Source organism: Calonectris borealis, chromosome 2 (assembly GCF_964195595.1).
Source record: "Calonectris borealis chromosome 2, bCalBor7.hap1.2, whole genome shotgun sequence".
Classification (NCBI taxonomy): Eukaryota; Metazoa; Chordata; class Aves; order Procellariiformes; family Procellariidae; genus Calonectris; species Calonectris borealis.
The window spans coordinates 152,905,929-152,931,786 of record NC_134313.1 but is presented as its reverse complement, the minus strand read 5'-3'; the positions used below and the strand labels follow the sequence as shown (position 1 = coordinate 152,931,786).

At 37.6% G+C, this 25,858-nt stretch overlaps 1 protein-coding gene across 1 annotated transcript; it reads left to right on the top strand.

Moving 5' to 3' along the window:
* The first annotated feature begins 29 nt into the window (after positions 1-29).
* Positions 30-25,858, top strand: LOC142079562 (protein nucleotidyltransferase YdiU-like). Its single transcript, XM_075143946.1, has 19 exons — positions 30-626; positions 1,846-1,964; positions 2,211-2,339; positions 3,076-3,140; positions 3,244-3,300; positions 3,400-3,498; positions 8,038-8,105; positions 8,788-8,875; positions 10,681-10,750; positions 11,384-11,456; positions 12,227-12,310; positions 14,401-14,530; positions 15,166-15,210; positions 15,298-15,379; positions 15,470-15,562; positions 18,540-18,619; positions 19,492-19,535; positions 24,722-24,801; positions 25,140-25,858. The coding sequence occupies exons 1-19, from the start codon at positions 422-424 to the stop codon at positions 25,260-25,262; spliced, it is 1,734 nt and encodes a 577-aa protein (XP_075000047.1). The 5' UTR covers positions 30-421; the 3' UTR covers positions 25,263-25,858.

Genomic DNA, 25,858 nt, shown 5'->3' with positions numbered 1-25,858 from the left:
GGAAGCCCGGCGCGCCGCCACCCTCGGGCAGGGGTGCCGGGAGGACATCCGGGCAGGCGGGGGGATGCCTGTCGCCGTTCCTCGCCTCGCCTCCCGCCGCTCCCTCGGGGCGCCGAGCGCGGCTGAGGGCCGGGACGGGGAAAGGCGCCACCTGGCAGGGCCCGGCCCGGCCACCGCACCCGGCTGTGGGACAGGGCTTGGGCTGCCGCTACCCTTCACCGGGGGCCCGGCTCTGCCAGCCTGCCTGCCCCGGCCCCGGCCCAGGCAGTGCAGGGAGAGCGGCTTCAGCGACTGCCGCTCTGTCCTTCCCGCTCGGAGGAGGCGCCAGCTCTCCCCTGAAATGTCTGTGAAGAGATAGGAGGGGGAGGGAGACTTCAAGCCGGTTTCTTACGTGGTTTGGTGAAGGCGAGCTTTGGGGAACATGTGGTGGCCCCCCTGGCTGGCCGCCTGGCTGGCGTGGGCCTGTGGGGCCGGGGCTGGGCGCCCGGCCCCGCTGTGCGCCTCCCGCGGGCTCTGCCGGGCGCCTCCCGGCCTGAACGCCTCGCGCCCTGGGGCGGGTGACTGCCCGCGGCAGCGGGGGGCGGCGGACCTCTGCGCCTGGCCGCTCGCCTCCGACGGCCTCCTGGGTACGCCCTGCCCTGCCCGGGTCCTTCTGCGCGGGGGATTGCGGCAGCTGCTAAAGCAGTAACTAAGCGAAGACCTTATATTCACAGTCGAATGCTTACTACTTTTAAAATTAAAGCTAGGTTGAGCTAGATTGGCCATAAGGAGCTGCTTTATTTTTGCTTTTGTTTTTTTTTCTTTTGTATTGGCAATTTATCGTAATGGAGAGACGCAGAAGTCCCAGTTACGCATTAACGCAAAATTGATAACCTGACACCTGATTTGAAGTACAAAGCTGTATAGCTCTCAGGCATACAGAATTGCCTGTAATAATAAAGATAATTTATATGATAACATTACAGAAATAATTTCTTCGAGCAATACAATTACTTGCAAACATTAAGAAATAATAATCAACAATAAATCTTGTGGCAGCTGGCTATAACAGGATTTGTCATTAGAGGTGTTGAAAAACATGGCTAACAGCAAATCTCCAGAGATGCTAACTAACTTACAATTTTTACAAAACAGTGACTATGAGATACTGGGATTTTATAATTAACACGGAATCGTAAGATTGTTGCAAGCAAGAGTCCATAAAGATGTTAAAACACAAAGTATTAGTCCAGTGTTTTAAAACAATATCTGTCCACGGATCAGGGCGCGGAGTGGGTCTGAAGGAAGAATGAAGCACACCTTTTGAGTACATATGTTATGCTACAGCAAGAACTGCATCTTCTGCCCCTTTTGTTCGCTGTTTACGTTACTCAGAGAAGACTTCAAGCTGGTTTCGTAGGTTACTTGGTGACCGTCGCTGTATATGGACTGTATACCACAGTTACTGCTGCACAGTGACTTAATCTGTTGCGCTACATCGTTCAGCTGTGGGGGTAGCTGAACTTTTCTGTCTCATGCAAATATCTTTTAGGGTTGCATATAACTGAGTGCAATATAAAACTGCCCCAAGACAGTTCTAGTCACAGTTAATTGAATCTACGCTTAAATATGTTTTAGATCTTAAAACTAGCATGCCCTACCAGTTTCTTTTAAAAAATCCCAAACAGAATAAAATCCTGAATTTATTTGGGCTTGATTTTCATGCAGGCTTAATATACATTGTGGTAAAGAGTCAGGTTTTAATTGTTTCCGAAGTATTTTGGTGGGATTTAAGAGGAAAGGTATTAAGAATAATATGATTAATTGTTTTTTTAAAAACATTTCTTGTCTGTTTCATGTTTACAGATCCCTTTCCAATTGATGCGATCCAGGAAAATTATGTCCGTAATGTGAGAAACTGCATTTTTTCAATTGTCTATCCTACACCTTTTAAATCCAGAGTTCGTCTTGTAGCTGCTTCAAAGGTTGGCTATTATTTTTTTATTTCTCTCTAATTAGTAGAGATCGTTAATACATGTACTAAAATATATTTTAATATTCATATGCTATTTATTGTAAAAGCATTTTACCAAGATACACTTTAAACAAATAGAACATTTAAAACATATTGTGAGATGTCTTTTAATAACGAAATCTGTAGAGACAACACGTTCATTACCGCTGAAAATTTGATCATATTCAAGTACCATCTGTATTATTTTTTTCTCCAGGAAGTTCTTGAAAATATTTTGGATCTTGATGTATCTGTCAAAGGAACATCTGATTTTCTTCAGTTCGTCAGTGGTGGGAAAGTGATACTTGGGTCTGTTCCATTGGCCCATAGGTATGGGGGTCATCAGGTAACTATGGCACTCGTTCTTCCAGGTGGAATTATGTAGGTCTTTTCATGTGAATTGTACCTTGATGATACCTGTAAGTATATGAGTACATGCCTGTAAGTATATGAACACTTACGAACATTTTGATGGCAGATTTGTTCTTCGTAAGGGGCTGGAGATGGAAGAGGACTATAATATTCTACTTTCTCTGCTTCTGTTTATGCCAGAAGCAAATTATCTTTTTAACTTCCGTTAGCTGCAGAGTCTGCTTAGCACCCCTGCAGCCTGACGAGCTCTGGTTCATGATAGGCATTATCAGCTCAGAGGAGTGAAGAAGGACAGAGCCTCACTGCAATACCATGATTACTAAGAGTTAACTTCCCTTGTAATGGGTAAGATTATTCATGGAAAAGAATGGTAGAATTTGATTTGTAATTTCCAATTAAAAAAATTACAAGCTTTGTCAGTTTAAAGGCTCGTTCTACAAAAGAGACAGGGCTGTAGCTGTACGTCATAGCTGGAAGGTAGAGAAAAAAAATGGGGATTACCGGTGTTACTCTTTGTTACTCTGTGGTTTTCTGATTCATTATTGGTGTGAGTGTAGAAATACAGCTTTAGGGATTAATATCTTAATGACTACCTGAGCAAATGTGTGCAGATTGTGCAGATCACAGAGAACCTACATGTAATTTGTACTGTTTCAAGTGTAACTGCTATAAATGATAGAAGAAAATAACTTGATTTTCATTTTTGTCAGTTTGGTACCTGGGCAGGTCAGTTGGGTGATGGAAGAGCCCACTTGATCGGAGTATATACAAACAGGTGTGACATTTTTTTAAGTGACTGATTCAACTCTCTATTCTATTTAGCTGATTCATGCATAGCCCGAGGTGTACTGTTAGAAATGCTAATGGTATTTTTGCAGGCATGGTGAGAGGTGGGAACTACAGTTAAAAGGGTCCGGAAAGACCCCATATTCCAGGTAAGTTGCAGTTAGTCTATGTACACCAAAACTGGATGTTTTCTTTTTGAAACTTGCTTTGATTTTATGACCTATTCCTTATTTCTCTGTTCTCCGTAGGAATGGTGATGGAAGAGCTGTGCTTCGCTCTTCTGTGCGAGAATTTTTGTGTAGTGAGGCCATGCACTATCTTGGAATTCCTACAAGCAGAGCTGCTAGGTATTTTTCTTTTCTTTTTCACAGCATCCTAATTTACGGGTAATTTTGTGACTGAGTTTCGCTGAGCATCAATAAAGCAGGACAGTTAGTTTCCAAGAGGATAGATCTTTCTTTTCATATGTATGCAATCACAACAAAATATATCCCTCCAGTTTCATAGATTTTTGGATAAAACTTCCCAGTAATAACGAGTTCCAGCAATTAATCCATGCACTTTTGTCTTTGGTATGCTTTAAAGTACTACTTTGTTTAAATACGATACTGTGTACTGTCTGTGTCTTGCAGTGAACAGCTGTTGTTCACTTGTAAGACTGTCTTAACTGAATTACCTTAATGTGAAATCTGGTAAGTAAGAAATCTGAAAGTAAAAAGTGGAAGTTAGATTGAGTGATTATATCTGACACTAACTCCCCTCTCCAGCTTTTATGATACTGCAATCAAGAGTTTTATCTCTTTAAAAAAAAAAAATTGTTTTCCCTCCCTTGTTAGTCACCAAAAGACTTGCAAAACCAGTGGGACTAGATTCCTGCCCTGTAAATAATAATAATAACTTTAGTGTAAGTGGATAATCAATAAGTCTATTAATACATTTTACATGGTTAATAAGTGAGTCTTTCATTACACCAAAATTAAGCATTTGGATGAATTTTTCTAGAATAAAGCCAAGTAGGAAAATGTTGGAAGTGGCTATTTCTGCATTGTCATAATCACCTAGTTGCAATTTTTAAGATTGCTGGGAAAAATTGTCAGTCAGATGAATAGATGTTAACATTGGAGGTAATACTGAATGTAGGTAATTGCTCTCAATTCCTTCTTTGTGCAAACACCCCTTGAGCAGAGAGGGAGATTTTGTAAAAAAATAATTTAAAACTAATTCTGTTTGAATCAGAGAAGACTAATACATTCACTCATTTGGATGATTTTCTCAGAATTAAGTAAACTGAATTTTTCAGATGATCGTGTTTAAAATGACAAGTACATTTTGTGTTCCAAGTAGTTTCATGTCTGTACTCGGGCATTACAGGCTTTAAAGAAAGTAAATGTTCTGCAGAAAAGGCCTGCACTCAGCTGCTGCATGGCTAGGTGTCTGTATTTGCAAAGCGTCTGCAAATCTCTCTAGCATTAATTCTAACACATTTGCTCTGTTGAAGTGCAGTGTTTGTAAATGACATTTTTGATGGCTTACTCACTGACTTCACCTTGAGACCCTTTGCTGTTGGCTGTTAATGCAAAACTTCAAATCTGTCTGAATATCAGCAGGAAAGCATCTGGCAAGGTTATAGCCTTTCTTTGCTGTCGTCTCAACAAATTGTTCAGTGCAAAACCAATATGAAATTACTCCTTAACTGTGCACAAATTCTATTGAGTACACAGTGTGCTTTAGTTCTCTGCTGGCAAATTGGTTAAATGCCTGGCTCTCTTAACTGCTGTACAAGCTCTCCAGACTATTTGCAAGACTTCATTTGGAAAAAACCCAGCTGATACCCATATTCTTCCCAATGGGGAGCTGTACTAAGGCTGGTGGGATGCACTTACCGAGGTCTTGTCAAGTCTTGGCAGAAGTGTGGGGAAAAGCCTTATGGCTTATCCCAGAACACCCAGCAGGTTGGTTTGCTCTATTAATTTTAAGTACTGTGTTCCCAATGGGGTGCTACAGTTTATGACTGTACTGCCAGATAAAAAACACTTCTTCATATGGTACTGTTTTAGTCACATACTGGGACTACCAGTGAGCAGTGTTATCCATTAGGTCAAAAAAGTAAGCCAATATACATAGTTTTCAGAGTGGCCCTTGCTTGCATAGGGCTTGATGTTCATGCAAAACAGCAAGCAGAGCACTTGGGAGTGTAAAGTCCAGCTGTTAAGCTAGAGCCGGGTAGGGAGGGATCTAATCCGTCCGTCCTTTTGTGAGTGCTGTTCCAGCTTCTCTGGTATAAGAGCAATTTCAGTGCTCCGTTTCCTGTGGTTGAGTATACTCCTGCTGCCTTCTCTCAAGTAATGGTACTTACCAACTACAGGGACCATTTGAAAACTATTTTTATAGTGGGAATGTAGGTATCTTTATGTAGCTGCTCAGCTATCTGGCCAGCTCTTAAGTGCTGCACATCCATTAACTTGTATTAGTAACTAACCAAATGTTGGTGGCCCCATGGATTTTTTGTCAGTAATAAGAGAAGTGCTGGTATTCTACAGGAATTTTGCAGAGAGCCTGCTAAGAGTTACTTAGTCAAAAAGAAACAACCCTTCTGGCAGAGGTCTGTTCAAAACAGTAAGATTTAGTAGCATTATTATTCTGACTCCTGTCCCCTAGTGCTCTGATGCACACAATATTTTGTTAGTGTTTGGGGTTCATTCCCCGTTTTTGAAAATTTTTGTTTTTCTTGAAGGACTAAGATTTTCTTCTTCCATCTCATTTATATCAGCACTTTTTGTGTAATCCTACAGGCATGCCAATCATATATGATTGTTTGCAAAAGAGTCTTTTTTTGAAAAAAATTTCCTAATGTTGCTTGTATCAGTACAGCTCCAGTAATGGGAGCAAATTGATTTCTAGATACTTTTTCCCTCCTTCTGCAACAATGCACTGCCTGTTCTTTGCAGATAACACAGAACATTCAGTTTGGATAGCTACTAGATACCTTCAAAAATACTGAATATAATAATAATAATAATTTCGTTTCAAAGCCACAGTTACTGTTGCAAGTAACTGCACTGTGTAAGGATTCAGACAATTTTTTTTTCATTATTTTTTACATATTTATGTTTATATGCATACCCCACATTTTTGGTCCAACTAAATTCTTTCTAAAATTTTAACACTAAAGTATGTAAAACCAGCATCTAATGTACTCTCAAAATTTAACACTTGGGAGTTGTTTTAACTCTGTGACTGTCTTCAGTCATATTTATGAATGGAATATTAGGTTTCCCTCTTGTCCTTTTCTGTGTACCTCCAAGGAAAATTTGGTTCTGTCTTCTATGTAGTCTTCAACTACCTAATAGATAGCAGCTATAAGCAGCTGCATTAAATTTCAAATAGCATGCCACCCAACTTTTGAATCATAGAATCATAGAATAGTTGGCTTGGAAGTGACCCTTAAAGGTCATCTAGTCCGAGGCCCCTGCCTGGGGGTAGGGACATCTTCCACTAGATCAGGTTGCTCAGAGCCCCGTCCAACCTGACCTTGAATGTTTCCCGGGATGGGGCATCTACCACCTCTCTGGGCAACCTGTTCCAGTGTTTCACCACCCTCATTGTAAAAAATTTCTTCCTTACATCTAGTCTAAATCTACCCTCTTTCAGTTTAAAACCATTCCCCCTTGTCCTATCGCAACAGGCCATGCTAAAAAGTCTGTCCCCATCTTTCTTATAAGCCCCCTTTAAGTACTGAAAGGCTGCAATAAGGTCTCCCTGGAGCCTTCTCTTCTCCAGGCTGAACAACCCCAGCTTTTCACAGGAGAGGTGTTCCATGCCTCTGGTCATTTTTGTGGCCCTCCTCTGGACCCGCTCCAACAGGTCGCTCTTGAGTAGAAGAATGTTTTCCAGTTATCAGCAAGCAAAGATAAAGAAGAATTATACAAAATTACGTAAATTTTCCTGCTGCTAGACTCTTGAACAAGAAGTCTTCTGTGCCTATTGAGGGGACAACACTTCTTTCGGAAGATAGCACCAAGCATTACTTCTGCTGGATTGTCATTGTAAGCCCAGTTCCGTTGGGGAGAAAACTTCCTACACATTAACCTTAGGGGAATATGATGCCCTTGCATAGTTTGTGAGGATTGATTCCATTTTATTTTTCCTGATGTAACAGAAAATACAGTGAAATTACATATTTTATTTCGTAAAATGAATGTAAGCTGTGAAATTTTTAGAGCAAGCAAAGTTGTTCCAAGCACTCTCAAATCTCAATATTCGGATAAACATGAAAATTTCTAGGATGTGCAGAATCTTAAGGCAAATGAAAGGAAGAGATTGTTTCTAAAATTTCAAGTGCAAGTAGCAGTGAAGAAGAAAGGGATAATTATAATGTATCATCAAAATTATGCCTTTTTTGTGTGTTGGTACTATTTGAAGAGTTCCTGATTGCTAAGGGTCCCAGATCTGTCCCCGAAGTTCCTGAGAGAACAGTTTTGGCTCATGTAAAGGGCAACCTCCATCTGATGCAATAATTTGTTTTCTAATTTCTCTGTCCTTCTAATTTTGCTGTTGCCCTCGGGGAAATTGTGACTTATTTAATGTTATCATCATACTAATCAGTCACTGAGGTTCCAAATTAATGCAACCCCCTCCCCAAGAACAGTGTAAGTAATGGAAATTGGACAACATTGTATAAATGCAAAATAAATGCATCTTGCTAATGACGCTTGGTAAGCCTCAGCTTACTGTTTGCCTGTGTCATTTGCAAATACAAAGCTATGCCAGCAAAAAGATATCTCTTTTTATGAGAGAAATAAAGTTATATAAAATATAACTTGATCTTCATTGTAAATTATTTTTCCTGAGATAACTTTTTAATGCTCATTTCTGGTTTGTTACAGCTTAGTTGTAAGTGATGATGATGTGTGGAGAGACCAGTTTTACAATGGAAATATTAAGAAAGAAAGAGGTAATGAACACATTTCAAAATTATATGTTGCAACACTGTATCTTAATTCTCCATTGCAAAAATGAATTTTAATATGTCATATATGTGTAATAAAAAGTACTAAATAGGCTTCATTTTATTTATTAAGATCTAAAACCTCTCCTGAGAAAATCAGCCTGAAACATATCTTAGTTAAAGACATGAAGCCCTATGAACAGGTCTGCTATAATTATGGCATATGTGTTGTAGGGCTGTCACTTGCCATTACAAAAATGGTATTGAAAACTAGGGAAATTTTCCATTGTTCCAATAGCAATACTAGGACGGTGGGAATGCTACTGTGGCTGTGCCATTGCTACATCATCTACACCTGCTCTGAAAAAGAGTGGGATGGCACAGCGTGGGGAAAAATCTGTTTATGTTGGTTCTTTCTTTGTTGCTAGCATCTCTGGATTAGTATTAATGCCGTACTGGAATTTTGCCTGTGTTTGCCGGTATAGGAAATTAAGCTTTATCATTAAGATGTATGTGTAGTAAAGTAATATTATACATATTCATCTATTATGTGTTGAGCATACTTACAAAAATACCAGTTTAACTATGCATATATAAATTCTGCATAGAAACAATATATGACGGCTTTTACTATGGAACTATTTTATTTGAGACTCTGTTTACATTTAAACACGTGTCTATGTTTAAGGTGCAATAGTGCTACGTCTTGCCAAATCATGGTTTCGTATAGGATCCTTAGAAATCTTAGCTCATTCTGGGGAACTGGACTTACAAAGGTTTGAATTTAATCTTCATAATAACTATATTAGTTTTCTTAACAATCAAATTTATATTAGAATGCATATATACAGTTGGAATTTAGACATAAATTATTTAGAAAGGAAGATTGCATAATTTAGAAAGATAACCTGCTATTTTTAGATAAGCATACAAAAGATCTTACCTCATAAGGGTAAAACCCCTTAGATGTTTTTGAAGGCCTGGATCTTACAAAATGAGAAAGGTTTTATAGCTGAAATAGTTTTGGTAACTAAGCACTAGGGAGGAGTTGTTTGTTTTGGAAAGATTTGTAAATTTAAAGTATAAGTTCCTACATTTCTCATAGTTGTCTGTGAAGCGAAATTAACAGAAATATGAAGTAAATCACTAGCATAAGTATGTTGTATAAAGTATGCTATCCAGAAACCTGCAGAACCAAAGTAGTATACTAAGTAAGAAATTATTGCACGGTTTTAAGCCTCTTAGCAATATGAATTTGTGCGTCAAGCAATTATCATGACAAATTTTTAGGTCTACTGTAAATATTTAAAAGTTGGTCATTTCTCCTCAGGAGCAACAGAAATTGTTCTGGGGTGCTTAAAAACGAGCAAGAGCTTATAGCAGCAGTTGTAGCAACTGATAATTCAGTTTAACTTCCCACATCACTCTACGCCGTCTCTCTTTCCTGTTTTTTTTAAATCTCACAGCAGATTTTAGTTGTAAAACTAAAGACTGAATTAAGGAACTGATTTTAAGTTTTGTTTTGGTTTTTTTTTTTTTGGTTAAAGTATTTGTGACCCATTGGATTTAAGGAGCATGTAAAGATCACCTGTACTCATGCAAAATAGACGACTCCTTCCTGCCTGTTTTGGAGGGGGCCTCAGAAAAAGTGGCCAAGAGCAGGCCAAGGCTAGTGTGACTGTCTGTGCTTCCTCCTCAGAGAAGGTCCTCCTGAAAGAGGATGTCCTGGAGCAAACAGGGGCAATAGGTTGGACACTCTTCTAAAGGTCAGGTTGCTAGGTACTCTGATAAAATCATCACAGTTTGAGGAGAGTTCAGTGATTTGCTCCAACAACCTGATTAGAAGGTAAAATCTAGATATTTGTGTGCACAGCCGCACAACCCTTGCCCAGGTCCAACCCTTGCCCAGGCTGCCTACCCCACGTGTAGGTGGTGCTTACAGCTTCCTGCTCCAGTGGCCCTGGCTGGCTCTGACCACAAGAGAGTCCTACAGGGAGCTCCTAAATGGACTAAATGCCAGCCGCTCTACTTTAAAGCTTTAGATCTGCAAAGATATGCATCTTGACAGGCATTGCAATTTTTAACTCATGTATCCCAATTTCCTGAGCCTGTCTTATGGATTATGCAGCACTGTTTTGGGAATGGCCAGTTACTATGGCAACTAACACTACTTCGTAAGAATTCAGCTATAAAATTTTCTTTGTGAGAATTCTGATATAGAATTATTCATTGTAATGATATATTTTTTTTGGATCTGCAAACTTTTTTTTCCCCTAAAAAATTGATATTACTGCATGTGAAACCATGCAGATCCCAGTGTGCTCTGGAAGTTTAACACGTGGGAATAATTTTAACTGTACGTGGCAGGCTCCAGTCACATTATGACTGGAACCTTAGGTTTTATCTCTAAGCATTTGGAAGGGCTTAGTCCAAGACTTACTGGAATAAATAGATTGAGTTTTCTAACAACTGTTTGCAGCAAGCTGTAGATCAGCATTTAGCTGTTTGAAAGCAAGAATTTTGAATGATTAGTGCTAAAAGTACCAGTTTTGCTTAAAGAATTCTGCCTTTCCTATTACAGAAGATTGCTAGACTTCATCATCCAGGAACATTTTCCATCAATAGCCATGAATGATTCAAATAGATATCTGGTAAGTCTTTTTTAAAAGTTATTTTTATTTTCCACATGGATGTGAACAAAAATTACACAAAGCTGTTCAAAGTTTCAAGTTTTAAAAGGTTTTAAAATTTGAAGTAGGCTTCCAGGTTTTATTAGTGAAAGTTTGTTAATTCTCTTCAGTAAAAACCTGCTTCTTGAAGTTTTTTTTCTCAAAGTCAAGTATGAACATTCTTCACCACTTTTCATTATGCAAATGTTTATTGGGAAGCTTCCATTTTCTGTTATTTCTTGTTCTCTTACTGCTCAGATTTTAAGTGAGCAGTGGTCATGAATTGATGAATTATGCTTTTTCTAGTATAAATTTAATATATATAGTATATACAAGTATATACACTAGTATATATAGTGTCTTTGCTTCTTTTTTTGACTTTTTAATTTCTTTTAGAGCATCTGTATGTACTTATTTAACTATAGTCTTTGCTGGATAAGGTTATTGGGCAGTCAGATCATTTAGAACGTGAATGAAAGTCTGGACAGACAAAGATACACATTTAAAAATAGAATGTATGACATATTTGTAAAGTGAATCAAATCTATATGTTATTTATTGCATTCCATATTTTTGATTCAGAGGACTTGAAATAAAAGATGTATTTGATTTTAGGAATTTTTCTCTACAGTCGTATCAGAGACTGCAAATCTGATTGCATTGTGGATGTCTGTGGGGTTTGCACATGGTAAGCTGCAGTAGATGGCATTGGCTTTACAGGAGTGACTCTTTATAGTCATATACTTAAAGATGGCTTTTGTTTGTCACTTTGTTCTTCAGTTCTTCTGATGTCTTCGCCTACAGCAGTATCTGTTATGCATTAATACACAAGTTTTTTCGTAACAGAGTTAGGAGCACTTTCTGATCTTTCAAAGCATGACAGTATCTGACAGAAGCAAGAATATGGGAGCAAGAATATGGGAGCAAGAATTCTCGGAATTGTTGTAATAGCCTGATGTACAAAGACCATGTACTGATGTCATACATAAGTTTAATTGCTCTGAATTTGATGCATCTACATAAAAACCTGGCCTTTTATAGTGTATAGGATACAGTGCTGTCCACCTTTGTTTCAGATTTATGTTATGAAAAATATAATAGCATTGTCTTGCTAATACAGCAAGACATACCCAGTCAACTTGCAAGGAAGCAGCTAATGACCAATTTGCAAGATGCTGTTTCAATACTGTGTACCACTGAAAGAAAAGGAAACAGTGCCACCTAGGTATAGAAACCAGATGCAAGATAATGTAGCGAACAGTTTCTCGTTTTCATACTTAAAATGCATGCCAGGTCAAGAGTAAGACAGACAAGTTTATTTTCTGGAGTCTGATTTCTGAAAGGTAACTGCTCCAAAGTTCTCTAGATTCAGTGGATCTATTTCACAGCAAATTTTCTAGAGACTACAAAGTTCAGGTGGAATTTTAACTTTTGTTTCTCCTTGTTGTTTAATTGTAGGTGTGTGCAATACAGATAACTTCAGTTTATTATCCATAACGATAGATTATGGTCCATTTGGATTTATGGACTCCTATGACCCAAGTGAGTGTAGCACCTGTTTTTAAATATAATTTTTTACTTAAAATAAATTCTTTATATTAATTTATGTAGTTTCTATGTGCATGAAAACTCCAACATTATTAGCAGAAAAATCCACAGTATGTGTATTGTTTGAAGAGTTTTAGGGAAAAAAATTACATCAGAGGCCAGTTTTATGATACACTATACAGGTTCCATTTCAAGTGCTAAGTCTTGTTAATGAAATATTACTATTAAACCCATTTTCATGAGAATTTTTCCAGTTGAACTTCATCAATTGAATAGATGCTACTACATAAACCTAGAAAACTAAAAATCGCATATTGCTGTAGGCAGCCAAAAGCAGAATTGGTATACAGTAATTTTGCATGCATTACGCTCTAGCTTTGTAGTCACAGCAGCTAATTATATGTTGGAAGAAAACAAATCAAACCTACCCAGTCATGGCAACCTTTCTTTGAAAGTATGAACGCAGTCTGTCTGGGATTGATAGATATAGGTCCAGTATGTACATAAATGCATATTATGAGATTATTGTTTAAAGGTTGCATCTGAGTAAGCTTCAGAACCAGCAGTGGTTATCTCACTTTCTGTTTTCATGAGACTGCAGCCTCAAATTAAGGAAATCTCATGAGAATAAATGTCATATTGTTTCTATTGTATTGAAAAAACAGGGCTTTTCTGGTTTTAGATCTTTCTCTGTATGGTGGCTTGACCCCAGCCAGCAATTAAGGACCCACAGCCACTCGTTCACTCCCCTCCTGCTGTGGGTTGGGGGAGAGAATTGGAAGAGCAAAGATGAGAAAAAGCTCATAGGTCAAGATAAAGACAGTTGAATAAGTGAAAATAATATGAATAAGAAAAATGGGGCGGGGGCAACCAACAAGTGATGCAAAGGCAATCACTCTCCACCTCCCACTACCAGACTGATGCCCCATCAGTCCCCAAGCAACAACTGCCTTGGAAAAACTACTCCCAGTTTTTACTGCTGAGCGTGACGTTACATGGTATGGAATATCCCTTTGGGCAGTTGGGGTCAGCTGTCTCAGCTCTGTCCCCTCCCAGCCCCTTGCCCACCCCTACCCTAACTCGCTGGGGTTGCAGAGTGAGAACAGAGAAGGCCTTGATGCTGTGCGAGCACTGCTCAGCAATAGCTAAACCGTTGGTGTGTTATCAACACTGTTTTAGTGACAAGTGTAAAACACAGCGCCATACAGGCTGCTATGAAGAAAATTAACTCAGTCCCAGCCAGAGCCAGTACACCCTAGAACCAGATGAAATGCTTTGGAGTTAGAATTCCGATTTGAACCAATCACCAGATCTGACAGATGTGTCACAGCTCTCCTGCTAATGCTCCATTCGTTATTAATGTCCTCTGAGGACTCAGGCAATGCTGTGTGCGTTGATCAGCTTATCTGCGTTTGATCTGAGCAAGGGGTTCATACTGCATCCGTTCAAAGAGTGGTGCTGTACATATGCATACATTTTACTTCTGGATACCTGTAACTTGCATAACAGATATTTATTATCTCCCAAATAATGGATTTGCATACTGTAACACGTTAGCCCTAATTTTTATGTGAATACATAAAGCTTGCTTGTACAACTGAAACAAATCTTGCTTAGGTGGCATATTTATTTAAATACATGTTTATACATGTTACTTTTCAATACTTGTAAATCTTGAATCTGGTTGTACAGTTGTTTGCTTAGTCTGTGTGCTAAATAGTAGCACTATATGTAGTAAAAACACTGAATAAGACTTTGTTTTTAGTGTAAAAATGGTCTTTTTCTGTTTAAACATCTGAACTTATTTTGTATCTCCAAGTATGAAAATGTCACAAATGTCACAATATGACATATGGGAACTTGTCTGTGAAGGATGTATTCCTTAGATTTGCAAATAATAGATCTTGAGTTAATTCACTGTAAGTAAGTAAGTATCCTTGTGATCTGATTTTAAATATTTAGTAACTTTAGGGCTTTTATTAGTTTGCTGTGAAAGTATAAAAATGAATGCATGTCAATATTTTAATATGGATTGGTTTTTGTAATTACTCTGTTGTGGAAAAGTAATGTTTTGTTTGAAACAGATTTTGTTCCAAACACATCTGATGATGAGAAGAGGTATAAAGTAGGAAACCAGGCAAATGTTGGGCTGTTTAATCTGAGCAAGCTGTTACAAGCTCTAAAACCTTTATTGGATCCCAGGCAAAAGCAGCTGTAAGTAATCCTTAAAATATCTTAATGCTTAAAAGAACTAGTGAGATGGGAGACCCTCTAATCACCATATGCATAGGAAAGAAAGGGACTAAGTGGAAATTGATTCTGAATTAATTATTGGCCAGAATAAGATTGGAGGGAGGGGAGAAAGGTTTTCATTGGTCATAAATAATAGCAAAATATGACTGGAAGGTGGTCCTAGACGTTGTGTGGCCCATTCTCCTTTCACTAAGGTAGGACCTTTGCCTGTAGTTTTCTATTCTGTCCAGCTTGTTCTTTAAGATGCTTGATTATGAAGACTATACATCCTCCTGAAGTAATGAGGTAGTATTTTAATATCCTATTGTAAAGATTCGTAATATGAATCTTCTTTTGTGCGGTTTAAACTCATGACTTCCTACTCAGTATGAAAATTAAGAACATTGTATTTTTCTTCAGCAGCTATTTATATATTTGAAGTCTGTTAAAATGTTTTCCCTCAGTCTTTTTCCCACTACAGATCCCATTTGATTCAGAATATCAATGTTTGTGAGATATCAGACAGAAGAAGTTTTCATTGTTAATGTACAGTAGGATTGTACCCAGAGTAGTATATTTTAGTTCCATAGAATTTGACATTTCTTTTGTTTTTGCAGAGCTTCCCAGATCTTGGAGGGGTATGGTGAGCACTATTACATCCGGTATGCAGTTCCAGAACTCAAACTTTCTAGTCACAATACTATAAATTATATTATCTAACAATTTCCTTACTTTGTTACTATTTTCAGTTTCACGGAACTATTCAAAACAAAATTGGGTCTTCTTGGGGAGAATGAGGATGATAACTATTTGATTGCTTTCCTCCTAAAAGTGAGTTTGCTTTGCTAATTTTGTTGGCAAACATCTGAACTGATACCCCATACTTTAAAAACACTGATAGAAGTATCTTTATTTCACTAGCTTATGGAAGATACAAAGGCTGATTTTACAATGACATTTCGACAGCTCAGTGAAATTACTGAAGACCAGTTAAAGGAGCTCCATATTCCTGAGGTATTAATACAAGTACCCAATTTTAGGAATATAAATGAGTATATATAAATATAAAATGAGTAAATCAAGTTTACTTGATTTTAAATCAGTTATAGCCCTGGTATAATAGAGGATGTCTCAAGCCATGATTTGTCTGGGAAATATGTCATTGTAGCATTATTAAGGGACAGGGAGACTAATACATCTGTGTCATGCTACCACCCCATGTTAAGCCTGTGTCTGGTAATGAAGGATACATTAACAAAGAGCACTAATGAAAGGTACATTAATGAAGAGTGCTGAAGTCAGATTTTCAGCCTCTGGTACCGGTCCAATATGAGTAGTCGTAAATATTCATACACAGGTGGGAATGTAATTTTCTTCACATTTAAGAAGGGTCTGCTAAGAAGAATTTTCCTCCCCCTCCCTCCTCTTTTTTTTTTTTTGTTTTGCTTAAGAATACCTTCTGATAGTATTTTCTAAGACACAAGTGAAGTTGGACAGGGCTCATAAGGAAAATTTCAACCTCGGGTCAATCAAGCTATTCCTAACGTGGGTTTACCAGGTGGCCTAAACCTCTGCTCTCAGGCCCATCAGCTTATCTAATGATAAGGGAGATCCCATCTCATCATAAACTCTTGCTAGAATCTCAGCCCATAGTGGCCTCTGCCCTTCCTTGGGTACAAAACTGGTTCTACAAGTAGCTTCAAGCATAAGAATATATTTTGTTATTGTGTTCTGCTCAGCCTGCTATCCCATCCTGTGTTGCTGCTAACTCAGCCTAAACTTATTCTTCAGGACCAAGTATAACCATAAAAGAGAGAAAATTCTTACCTGGATATAGTGCAATCTTTAGAAGCGGCAGTATAGCTGAAATATTTGAACTGGAGTGAGATGCTAGGCAAGTAATAATTGGATAAAAATGCAGAGGGGAAATTCTGAAAAGAAGGGTTGTAAGTACCTGATCTGGAAAGAAAATTAGGAAGCCTTTTTGCAAGAGCCAAAATGATTTTTTTTTCTTTTTTTCTTTAATACAGTGCCTTTTCCATGTAAGGAATATTGTTCACTTTGCCTGGGAAACTTCATTGCCTTTCCCTAACTTCTGACTTATTTCTGTTTGTCTTTGAATCTAATTTAAAATGAGAGCAGGTGGACTTATGAGGTTGTTTTAGGGAGCAGAATGACTGTACAAAAAGCATAGAATTAAATTGAGGAGTTACTGTTTCTTTTTCCAGTTGTGTCCTAGATAATTAAGTGATTTTGACCAAATTCTCTGGTTTTGCGTGTTTTCTTCTGTTAAGTAAGAGGTCTAACCTGATCTTTTCTATGAGCTTGAAGCCATTAACAGTTAAAAAGTTGAGATTTTGTAATGGTAAGCAACAAAAATACAAAGAGCTGTAGCTTTGGAATTAATAATTTGTACAGAGGGGGTGATAAGAGGATGGGTGTGTTTGTAAGAGAAGGTATTTTTGTTACAGAATACAAGAGATTTTTCCATTTCTTAGGGGCCTATGTGCAATAGGAAGAACGGAAGCCACCCTCAGGCAGTATGGAGCCACTCCCAGATTACTGCAGTAGTGGCATTTATGGCAATTCCATCTCCCTTTCTTTGAAGGTGCAGGCTGAGGAACTAATGATCGTGGTGTAGTGGTGACCCTGCTGCTACACCGAGGGTCATTTCCAGCCTTCACTTGGTAGCAGCTGACCTTTTTCTTCACACAGTGAAATGATTTAGCCCTCAAGTTCTGAGTCCCAAAACTGGGGTAAAGCAGGTACAATTTGATGCTGGTGAAAAGTTTTGGGTTTTTAAAGAAATTTTTTTTATATTAAAGTAATTTCACCTGCTGCTTATTCACACACTAATACTTTGTCAGTAGCAAAGTAGGTTCTCATATTGGCTTGTAGATCACTTATGTTTTTTTCAGCTGCACACCAAAATTGACCTAAAAATGTCAGAATCCTTTAGGAACACTGCAGGAGTCCCTGCATTTAGTATTAACTGGAAACATTCTGAAATTCCTCCTAAAGCAGCCTAACCCTGCACATCTCTGAACAAATGCTTGACTCCCACACTCACCTGTTACCTACCTGCCTGACTCCCAGCTCTTAGTCACTTCTGTAATTTTAACTCATTTTTATACTCAAATGTGATTTTCATTATATTTTTTGACTCCCATTCCTTTTAAAAAAACACAGATGTGATCAAAACTTTGTTCTAGTTTTGCTTTTGATTTCCCTTACCTAACTTTTGCCCATTTTTTTCTTGTATATCTGCTGTTTACCTCCTTTTATCTATGTCCATTTCTTTCTAATCTGTTCTTTCTCTGAAGTTCATTTTTTATCTGTGAGCTTTGGCTATTTTCTCTCAACCAAGCAATACGAAGCAGCTGTTAGCTTAGTGTAGTCAGCCAGGGAAGCCTAGTTTGTGGTTGTTATCCAACACTGGAGGCAGTAACCCCAAGCTCTGGTTTCTCTCTGTTTGCCTTTTCCAAGTTCTGTCTCCTCTCCCTTCTTCCTCTCCTACTGTCTCTATTCTTCTCCTCAGTCTTGTCCTATCCCTGTAGCGTTAAGTTTCCCTTTTTCTCCACACCTTATCTTTCTTTATCAATATATTTTCCTTATTCCACAATTTGGGGAAAAAAAAAGTCTTTACAAACAGCTCTGAGCCACGTACAAAACTCAGAAGATAGTAAAGCCTGTAGTTATGTAGCCTAAAAAATAAAATGGGTCAAGGAAAAATAGGGGTGAAGTGCTGGAGGTGTTCAGGTAGAATTTGCCATAACAGAGATGGATTAATATGGATGTGTCGTGCTAGCAAAAAGAAATAATTTAAATACAGAGGAAAAGATACTGGTAGAATTTTTGGGGAGAAAATTCCTTGAAGGGTCATCATATGTTTCCCTCTTAGCTCCTTTTAATATTCGTTTGCTTACTTCGGCTTTTTCTTAACAGGAACAAAATTCTGATTACTCGCCATTAACTGTTTCGTTCTCTCTAGGAGTTCTGGGCTCTCCAGGATCTGGGTAAACACAAGTTCTTTTCAGAATGGGTTACTATGTACCTCTTGAGATTAAGTCGGTAAGTCTGATGCAGTTTCAAGTGTAAAAATAACACCAGATGTGTATTTGCCTGAAGCAGGCAACTTTAATCTGCAATGATTTTCCATAATCTTTAGCGGGTCTGGTAAACTGGCCCAAACATGGTTTCATATGCCTTTTTTGTCTTCGTGGTTCTAGATTGTGCCAGATTCCATAATAATTACTATTGTAGTTCTGTTTGACATGCAGGTACATAAAAATGACATGGGAGGAGTGGTCTGTATTTTTTGTCCTTCACTGAGCAACCGATGAGATTTCTTTGGTTGATAATTTTTGTTAAAATACCAGTCCTACAGATTCAGTCCAAGAATCACAAACAGGCTTTGCGAATATATAGGAATGAATAGTGTTTCATTACTGGTAATACATATATTTTTTACTATGTAATAATACTGCTTTAGGATGACAGAGGGTGGAAGTTGAACTGTTGTGAATACACAGACTGTGTGTGGAAACCGCTGGTGTTGCATAGATAGGGACATGCATGTTAGAACTTGCGACCAAATCTTTTCTCTTAAATCAATAAAGAATGTAACGTGTTTTTCTTAGTCATAACAGTATGCGTGGCTTATAGTAGTGAAAAGAAGTACATATCAAGTACTTGGAAATTTTAGTCAGTAAATAAAATTCTTAGGGAAAAAAAATCAATACAAGATACAAAACCTATAAGAATGTGCCATTTTTTCCGAGTCTAATCATTCTTAGAGATTCACACCTGCTTCCACTGAACACAAAAGCAGAACACTTAATGATTTTAATGAAAGTCAAATAAAATATTTCTAAAAATAAATAAGCATAACCCTCGTTAGCTAAAGCACTTTCTCTTTTCTTCTTTTTTTTTTTCATTTATAGTAACAAGGGTGATTCAGACACCAAGAGAAGAACAAGAATGACAAGTGAGTAAAACAATCCAAAGGAATCATATGCTTGGAGATGGCAACTATCTATTTACACAGGTTTCTTTAGTTTTAGTTATTTTTCCCTTTGAGGAGAACTAAAATGTACTGTTTTTCTGAAGAGGAGAAACTCCTATTACACTGCTGCAGATCTTGTAATACTATACATTCACTGTGGCTATCTATCTCTGGTTTCACCCACTCTTGTGATTAGAATTTTACATAAGCTAAATGATCAAGAAGTTCCTTGGCTACAATGAGGCTCACTTCCTCCATAGGGATTCTCCCTTTTCCCTTCTTAAAAAAAAAAATAATCCTTAATTTAATTGTCTGCGTTTATGCAGAAATTTGTCTGGCCCGAACCCCTTCTGTTGTGAATACAGTCGCAGTCATATCAGTTGACTGAGGCCTGAGAGAGTGAGATCATGGAAACGCACCACAACTACTAGTCCAGGTTGCTCTTCTCTAGGTTCTGCTAGTTTGGAATGACAGAGCACATATCTCTTCATATTTCGGGTGATTGAAATCACAAGTGAGGAAGACCTCATGAAGAAGGCTTTTCTTATTAGTATCCACAAAGGCCGCTCGGACCTGTGTCACACCATATGTGACTATAGACATTGAAGCAATCCAACTCAGCTGTGCAGCTATGGTCTATTCCATATCAATCCTCATTTACCAAGTTGTTTATTTTTCTTTCCTTTACTTTTTGTTTACCTTTTTATATTTCTTTTTCTCTTAATTCTGTTTTTACCCCCTTTTTTACAATTTCCATTTGGGAGTTCAGGAAATGCCAGGCCTCCAGCTTGTTCTGTGCTTTGGTGCTCGTGGACTTGATTAATTTTTTTTCCCCTTTTGATTCCCTTTAAGAACTTAAGAATTATTGGCCCTTTTGAACATGGTTGTCTGTATCTTGTCATGTCTCAAGTGGGGCTTCACCTTAGTGTCTTGGACGTGCTCTGGCTGCTCCCCACGTTGTAATTCTTCATTGCAAAGTAGGGTGCTCCCTGAAAGGGCCCCTAGGATTTGATTTCCTTGTGAGAGATGCCCTTCCTCTTCTGCTGTATCTGCTTTACCTGAGTGCAAGCAACATCTTTTCCTTCCTCTAGCAGTCTGTGAATGTGTCGGTTTGCATCGCTCAGAAGAACATTGTTCTTCTCTGGTGATGAACCTTTGGTAGCATCAGGAAAGACTCTAGTAGGCATCCTGTACTGGCTCAATGGACTAAGATTTGTCTGAGTGTTCAAATATATCCAAAACCTTTCTACGTGTTATAAAGAATTCAGGTTTCTGACAGGCACCCACTTTTTTTTTCTGCACCTGGAGAAAAAACTCCTTACTTGTGAAAGGACTATCTAGTCATGGAAGTCAGAGGAAAGAACTTTGATTCTCCAAGTTATTCTAAATACAAAATGGTAAAGGTACTGCATTTAGCTGTCTATCATAGTAGAGTCAGCGGATATGAAATTCTAAGAATTATTCAGGGAGAGATTTTTTTGGATCTGCAGTAAGCTGTGGTAAATTTGTGAAATTTGTCTATAAAAGACAGTGAGCAAATGAAAATCTCTGGCCAAAACGGAATGAAGGAGATGCAGGATCTGATCAAATTCTGCGTAAGAGGTATTATAAGCTTCAATGTTACGCTGCTTTGCAGGGTGTTTTATTCTCATTTCTAATGGAAATGGCTGTACTCTTTTGTTAGATATTGATTGGCCACTTTCTTCAAAAGCTTTAATTGATTTAGTAGGAAAATGGCAGGAGATAGCACTGACTTTCAGTCATAAGATAGTAAAAACTACATAGGGCACAATTTATCATCACATGGACCTTCAAGTTTGCATCCACATTTTCTAACCAAGGCTCTACCCATTTTTAAGAACACTTCTTACAATTTTACATGTATTTTTAGAAAGTTAATATCAAAATAGCTACCAAGAAGAAAGGTTTGTTTTATTATTTGTATTTTGGTAGGGTTAAGAAGTTTCAACTGTGGGACTCTGAGGCTCTTAGCTCAACTACTATTTCGAGGTTTCAAGCTCCCTGTTTTTCTCCTAAAATTTAGTACTGAAAACTGTCTAAACACACTTCTTATTTTTCTGTGTTTTGAATCTGCTTTTAGAGAAAATCATGACATTCTGAGTTTTTATTCCAAATCCAAAGGATCCTAGTTTGTGGATGATCTTCTGCAAGCCATCATCATGTTTTTTCCACGTGCACCTCAGAGGATCTTATGGTACAGGAGATGGATGAAACAAGGAAAAGGTTTTGTCTCCAGGATCACATTTGTGCTAGTGGTCTCAGTTTTGGTAGCAGTCCAAAACTTGATGTGCAAAGACTCATGGTTAAGTTAGTTACATTTTTTCCATATCTCATCACTCTATATTCCTACAGCAGAGCTGCAGAAATTTGTAACAGGCTACTGATCAAAATCAACAAATCTTTTTACATTTTTGCTAGCTGCTCCATATTACAGTGTGACTGAAGTTTCTTACAGTTTTTTTTTTGTTGTTCTCTTTTACATCTATACATTTAAATAGATCTCTTAGATACCCCTTGTGGTCTCTTTAAAATTTTTTTTTTAAGTATTTGCTTGTAACAGCTGTCCCTTGTCAGTAAAACTTGCAGCAGAAATTTGGCTCAAACTCAGTCAACTGTGCATTTTTACCCAGCATTTCATGTTAAAGACAAAACTGTCGTGGCTCTCTAAATTTTTATATGGGTTGGTAAGTCCCATTAAATTTCATATTGCTGTCTTTAGTATTGACTGACCTTGAATATTTTGCCATTAACACCTCATTATTCATCACTTTTCCCTCATCATTAGTACCTGTAGTAAAATATCTCACTTCTCAAAGTATGTTACCTTGAAGCATTTGAAGTCAATCACTTATTCATTATCTTTATTTTTTTCTCTCTTCATTTAGTTTTTAGTTCTTAGTAGCACTTTATCTTGTACTGCCTAAACTTAGTTCCTTAGGAGTTGAAAAAGAAGTTTTGACAATCCAAATCCCAATACCAGTCTATAATTGTATTTCTTTACAAAACATGTGAAAAACGAAAATTGTAGACCAGATCATAAAGTGCTCATAAGGGCAAAATTTCTTCTGCTTTGTCCTTTTCTTACCTGGTTTGTCTTACTCTTTCATAATTATCTTGTCACTTGTGTTAATTACAGATATTTTTAACGCCACTGTGAAAGTTGTCAGTTTGCAATTGTTAAGAATGTATTTCTGGGACAAATATTCTCCTGCTAATATGAGTCATGATTTTAATGTGAATTATCATTTTTTGTATGAGTCCTATGTTAACTTCTCCGCCTGTTAAATATTCTTTTTATATTGTTATCACACTTTATTATTGAAAACCCATTTACTGGATTAAATCAAATGCTTGGCCAGAGCAAATTATTTTGCCAAGTGGGAAAACACTATTTTTTTAGCAGTCAGGGCAGGGTGTTATGACTATGTAGAGGTTATTAGGGTTCCAAATAGCTAGTCGTATTTATTGGCTTTTGTTTGATATATGCAAGTACATACAGAACAGCAGTAATGTGAAAAAGGAGAATGTCTGGATCTGGGTGCATTGCATCTCGGTCGTCGTTCTCATGGACGACCTGGACATTGTGCCAGAATGTTGTTCTGTTACCTGCGCAGCTTTTCTAAAGGAGGGAGTGGCAGTGCCACCTGAGATGCTTCTGGTTTCAGCCCATGTTCTGATTTTGTAAGAGGGCTTCACCTTCTCCCTTCTGGCAGGAACGTGAGTGTTCAGAGTTCAGCACTTAGAGCAGAGAGTGATTATTTTGTCCTTTACTTTTCTAAATAACATAAATACCCTTTGTGTAATGCTGCTGTATGTCAAATCTCGTGGCTTAAAATGGCTATCATTCAGTTCCAAACATAAAGAGTCTCATTGTATTGTGATACATAAAATAATCATGCAAGTGTTGTTTCACTGATTACATAGCTTCAGTAAATTCTAGTTTGTTAGCTGGTTAAATGGTGCTTTTTAGAAGCAGTGCTTATTACGGAGAAGTCTGTTCACTGCGCTAGGTACTAATTCTGTATGGGGAGCTCTTAAATATGAATAAAGTCCTGCAATTGTCTGACCACAAAACCTTAGGAGGAGCCAGTCATAGCTTTTCTCAAAGACATCAGTTGCCTTGGTGGTCAACTAGGATAAACAAGGTATGTTTGCAAGCCGAAGAAATAGTACAAGGAGATGCAAGAACAGAGTGAATTGGGAAATGGAACAAGATCAAGTTTAATCTTTTTATCCAAAATACTGTTTCTGATTGTCCCCTTCCTAATATAATTTATTATTTGTAAATAAGATAAGATTATAACAAATTGATTAGAGGAACTGAGTAGAGAGAAATTTGGGATGGTGATTTTGATGAATATTCTGCTTTCTCTAATAGCCTCTTTCAAAAATGCTGTAAGGGTATTCATAAGACTATTTTATAAAGCTACATGGATTTTTTGAAAAAAAAATATAAAGTATGAGGCTTGAACTAATGTATATTCATATAAAACCTACTGGGCCATCAACGGAAAGAGAAGGAACAGCTGAAGTTTGTGTATGTCCGTAAATCACAGACTCTTGGTTTCAAGTCCATGGGTGAAATGCCTCTGGTATCACTAATTAATCTCTTCGTGTAATAATCAGCTACTGAATTTGGGAAAATATGCAGGCCAGTGTCAAATTAAGACTTACAATGCAAGTTTGAAATGTTTGTTACAATTAATCTGTAACATTGTTTTGATCATTAATTAAAGGGAAAACTTTCTGAAGCAGAATCGTAGGCGTTAATTGCAGAAATGTAACAGACAACATTGAAATATGTTTTCCAACCATGTAGCAGGCACCGAGGTCATGGTAAACAAATCTCATTTGAAAAGTCTGCTGGTGTTCCTAACAGGAAATCCTTTGTGTATCAAGGTGCTGTTCTATACTACTCTAATTTTTGTTCGGCACTTTGGCATTACTGATTGTGCAAGTTGTTTAAAAAAATCCTTTTAGCAGCTCATAAAAATAAATAGATTCATTCCTTTTCCTTTTTATGCTTTTTTTTTCTTAATCTGCAAATTAAACCTTCTTGAAGATTTCAATGACACGTTTCAATGTCTGTGTTTGGCTTTTGTTGAATATGTCTAGCTAACTTTAACACGATTTACTTTTGGTTTCAGCTGTTAATCCTAGATACATACTTAGGAATTGGATGGCAGAATCAGCAGTGCAAAAAGCTAATTTGAATAATTTCTCAGAGGTAAAATTCTTTCTTTCTTTCTTTCTTGACATATTTATTAATAATTGGCATAATTGTTAATGAAAGAGTTGTTGCATTTACACTTTGAACCTATATTACACTTTGACCACCACTGTACTATCTAATACCGATTACTATTAAAAATATTAACAAAGCTATTAATAGTATTAATTATAATACAAGTAGTAGTGACTATATTAATAGTAGTACTAATAATAGTAAGCAACTCATGGGTAGTTTCTGGAGCCAGGAGGGTACATAATATGAAGTGGCAGAGACTTTTCTTGTTTGCAGGAAAACATTTTGTGTGAAAACTTACCCTTTTCAACTGCTTCCAGGTTCATCTCCTACAGCAGATTTTACAACATCCCTTTCAGAGACAGCAGGCTGCAGAGAAAGCAGGCTACTCCCTGCGCCCCCCAGCGTGGGCCAAAGATCTTAAAGTAAGCTGTTCATCCTGAGAGAAATTTGAACAAGCAAGAAAAATGATCGAAGCTCAGGCCTTCAAATAGGATTAATGGATCAAGCCACAGGAGCTTCTTTGTGGACTGGAATCTGCTACTCTGCAAGACAAGACAAGGTCTTGACCAACTTTATAAAGTCCAAAGATTAAAGAAATGGACCACTGTGTATGGCTGCATCAGCAAGTTATGTTGGTGTTTATAACTCTGCCCTTTATATTCAGCTGTGCATTAATTTGAGTCCCAATATTTAAATTCTGCCAAACTGTCACACTTAACCTCACCGAATTCATGGCTAATCAGGTGGGTCTCAATAAATTTTAATGGCTGGTCAATTTAAAATCCATCTAAGCTAGTTTTAATCACACATCATTTTGATTACTGTTCTCCTTGCTGTTACACACTGTTCAAATATTCTGAAGACATAAATGTTCTTAAGCCTTTTGCAGAGTTGGAACAGAGGATCATCTTACGCTTAGACTTTGCCACCTTTTCTCCTTTTGGCCTTGTTTTGTCCCATTAAACTGCCAAGAAAGATTTAAAGGAAATTCAATTAAATAGGGGGCAAAGATGTCTGTCTTAGGACTGACTTGCCC

Coding starts and splice junctions, on each gene's coding strand:
- LOC142079562 (XM_075143946.1), top strand. CDS start 422: ATGTGGTGGCCCCCCTGGCTGGCCGCCTGGCTGGCGTGGGCCTGTGGG. Junction 8,876..10,680: donor GGGGAACTGGACTTACAAAG/GTTTGAATTTAA, acceptor TTCCTATTACAG/AAGATTGCTAGACTTCATCA. Junction 24,802..25,139: donor ATTTGAATAATTTCTCAGAG/GTAAAATTCTTT, acceptor AACTGCTTCCAG/GTTCATCTCCTACAGCAGAT.